We start from the raw sequence: 2,296 nt of genomic DNA on the forward strand, positions 1-2,296 counted from the left end.
CAGGTCAGAATTTTTAAAACCCACCAGAATGTAAATAACAGGGAAGAATATTTTCAACTCGGAGCATCAAACGTACATTTATGTGCAGAAATCTAGACAACTATACAAGTTTCGAAGCAATCATCTGTTTTATTATACAACTCTATGAACAGAAAATGAACAGAAATACACAATATACTTACCTGTACATGTGAACCTACATCTTTTTTTTAGCTACAGATATTTATTATAGTTCATACTGACTTTAATTTTACAGTTCATAACTATGTATAACCTTAGCGTGTTAAGGGCAAATTCTACATGGGTGATTCACAGGCCAATCGCATTAGGCATATTACCCAGTACATTCGAGAACTGAACCTCATTCGGATGTGTCTTCCCTGATCCTGCCAAGTGGAGTTCCTCTACAGTTTGAGCTCATTGGCTATTTTAGACGCGATGTTCTTAAAGGCAATCGACGTTCCAGAGATGCGCTTGAAGCGGACGCCGTTCAGCGACAGCCGTGGCAGTTTGCACACTTCCATCTCCCACTGCACGAGGCTGTCCTGCCGGGCATCGCCGTGGACGCAGAAGAGCAAAAACCTCTCCTTCTGTTCGTAGTCGCAGTTGTTTGCGTCTAACACTTTGCGGATCTCTCGCATCATGTCATTGGGGTCCATGGAGCTCGTGGTCTTCATGCTCCAGGTGAAGCGCAGAGAGCGTGGCTTGGGGTCTTTCCCCTCTTCCCTGTCTCTTTCTTTCGGGTCCCCGGATGTGCTTCTGGAAGAACAGGGCACAGGGAGAGAACGCAGAGAAAAGTTCCACTCAGCACAGAAATCGACACACACACACACTCTCAGGGGTCAGAATTCAGTGCTTCAAAAAATGACCTACTTTGCCAACTACCATCAGGCAAGCGCAAAGGTTCATGCCATCTTGCCGTTACAAAACCGACCCCAGGAGGCCCTCTGTTTTGACTTTGTTAATATCTTCCATCTAAAATAGCGTGTTTCCGTAAATGTACTTTTTTTGTGGGAACAAGTTTGCTGCCGGAAGTGAAGAACTGAATACTTTTTGAGGTGCTTCTATAGTTTTCTGTTTCAATTTGCAAAAGCCCAATCTTCATTTTCTGTACATTTGTACAAGAAGAGAGCCCACTAGCACGGTGCTTGTAAATACACAATTTTGAAACATAAAGAAAAATTTCCCCTTTTCTATCTTTTTTTGGGGGGCGGGGGGAGGAGAAAGACTTGGGACAGCACAGTAGCAATGGCCACAGAGGGGTTAGGGTTACTTCTACCTGATAATGAAGAAAGAAGCTGGTACTGCAATGAGGTGAAGATGCCAGGTTGTGCCACACACAGGAGTGTGGGCATCGGGCCCTCGAATCATGGCCATGCTTTGCTGAAGACATCCTCAACACGGTCTACAAGGCTCCACACACCTACACCCCAGCTCCTCGCCCCGACTGTCCTCCTCACTCACTCCCCCCACACACACTGGCCTCCATACTATTCCTGGAACCTACAGGGTCTGGTCTGGCCTTGAGGCTTTCGCACAGGCTGTTCCCTCCACCAGAGTAGATGATTGACACGTATTTCTTAAGCGCATCAACCTCACTGAATTTTCCTTACTGTAGATCTCCCATGAATAATATAGAACCAGACAACCCATTTCACAGAATCAGAGAGGTAAAAGTAGTAGATTTTATAATTCAGAATACCCTGTAATTAAATTTAATGAGCGATTATTCAAATATAGATGTTATAATTCTAATTTGCTAACCCATCTCACCTACATATGATTTAAAGTAGTGGTATATTTTTAAAGTATAATCTACTATCTACATATATTAAACATTTTATATCAATATTATCCTATAATGTATACTCAGGTATACATTTATATATACACTTATATATGAATTTTCAGGGATACGTGTATACTTATATTTCCCCCTCATTCCTAGGCATCTGAACGCCCAAAGCTCTGCAAACTATGCAAGCTTGAAAAAAAAAATAAGGAAAGAAATAAGTAGAGAAAAGAAACCTCCAAAGACTATGAACTAAGTATGGAGCGCATTTATCCCAGTGCCTTCTCCAGCATTCTGTTTCTGCTCTCTGACCCTGAGCCCCGGCCTCCAGGAATGTGCAGATCCAAGCAGAGACATTTATCAGGAGCACAGGCACACTCAGGCCCTGGGTCAGCATGCTGGGGCTGGAAGGGACCCAAGAGATCACGTGATCGACCACTCATTTTAAAAACAGAACTGATGGCTAGGAAACTTAAATTAATTTTTAAAGCTCATACAGCTAAT

At 43.0% G+C, this 2,296-nt stretch overlaps 1 protein-coding gene across 1 annotated transcript in view; it reads right to left on the reverse strand.

Annotated features, from left to right (window-relative positions):
* Positions 1–114: 114 nt before the first annotated feature.
* The window catches only part of MARK1 (MAP/microtubule affinity-regulating kinase 1), a 121,337-nt gene continuing 119,155 nt past the window's right edge, over positions 115–2,296 (reverse strand). Inside the window, exon 18 of the mRNA XM_006761334.2 lies at positions 115–759. Within this exon, the coding sequence (XP_006761397.1) occupies positions 405–759 (355 nt within the window). The 3' untranslated portion in view covers positions 115–404. The remainder of the gene's footprint in view (positions 760–2,296) is intronic.

This window comes from Myotis davidii, unplaced genomic scaffold (assembly GCF_000327345.1).
Source record: "Myotis davidii unplaced genomic scaffold, ASM32734v1 scaffold174, whole genome shotgun sequence".
NCBI lineage: Eukaryota > Metazoa > Chordata > Mammalia > Chiroptera > Vespertilionidae > Myotis > Myotis davidii.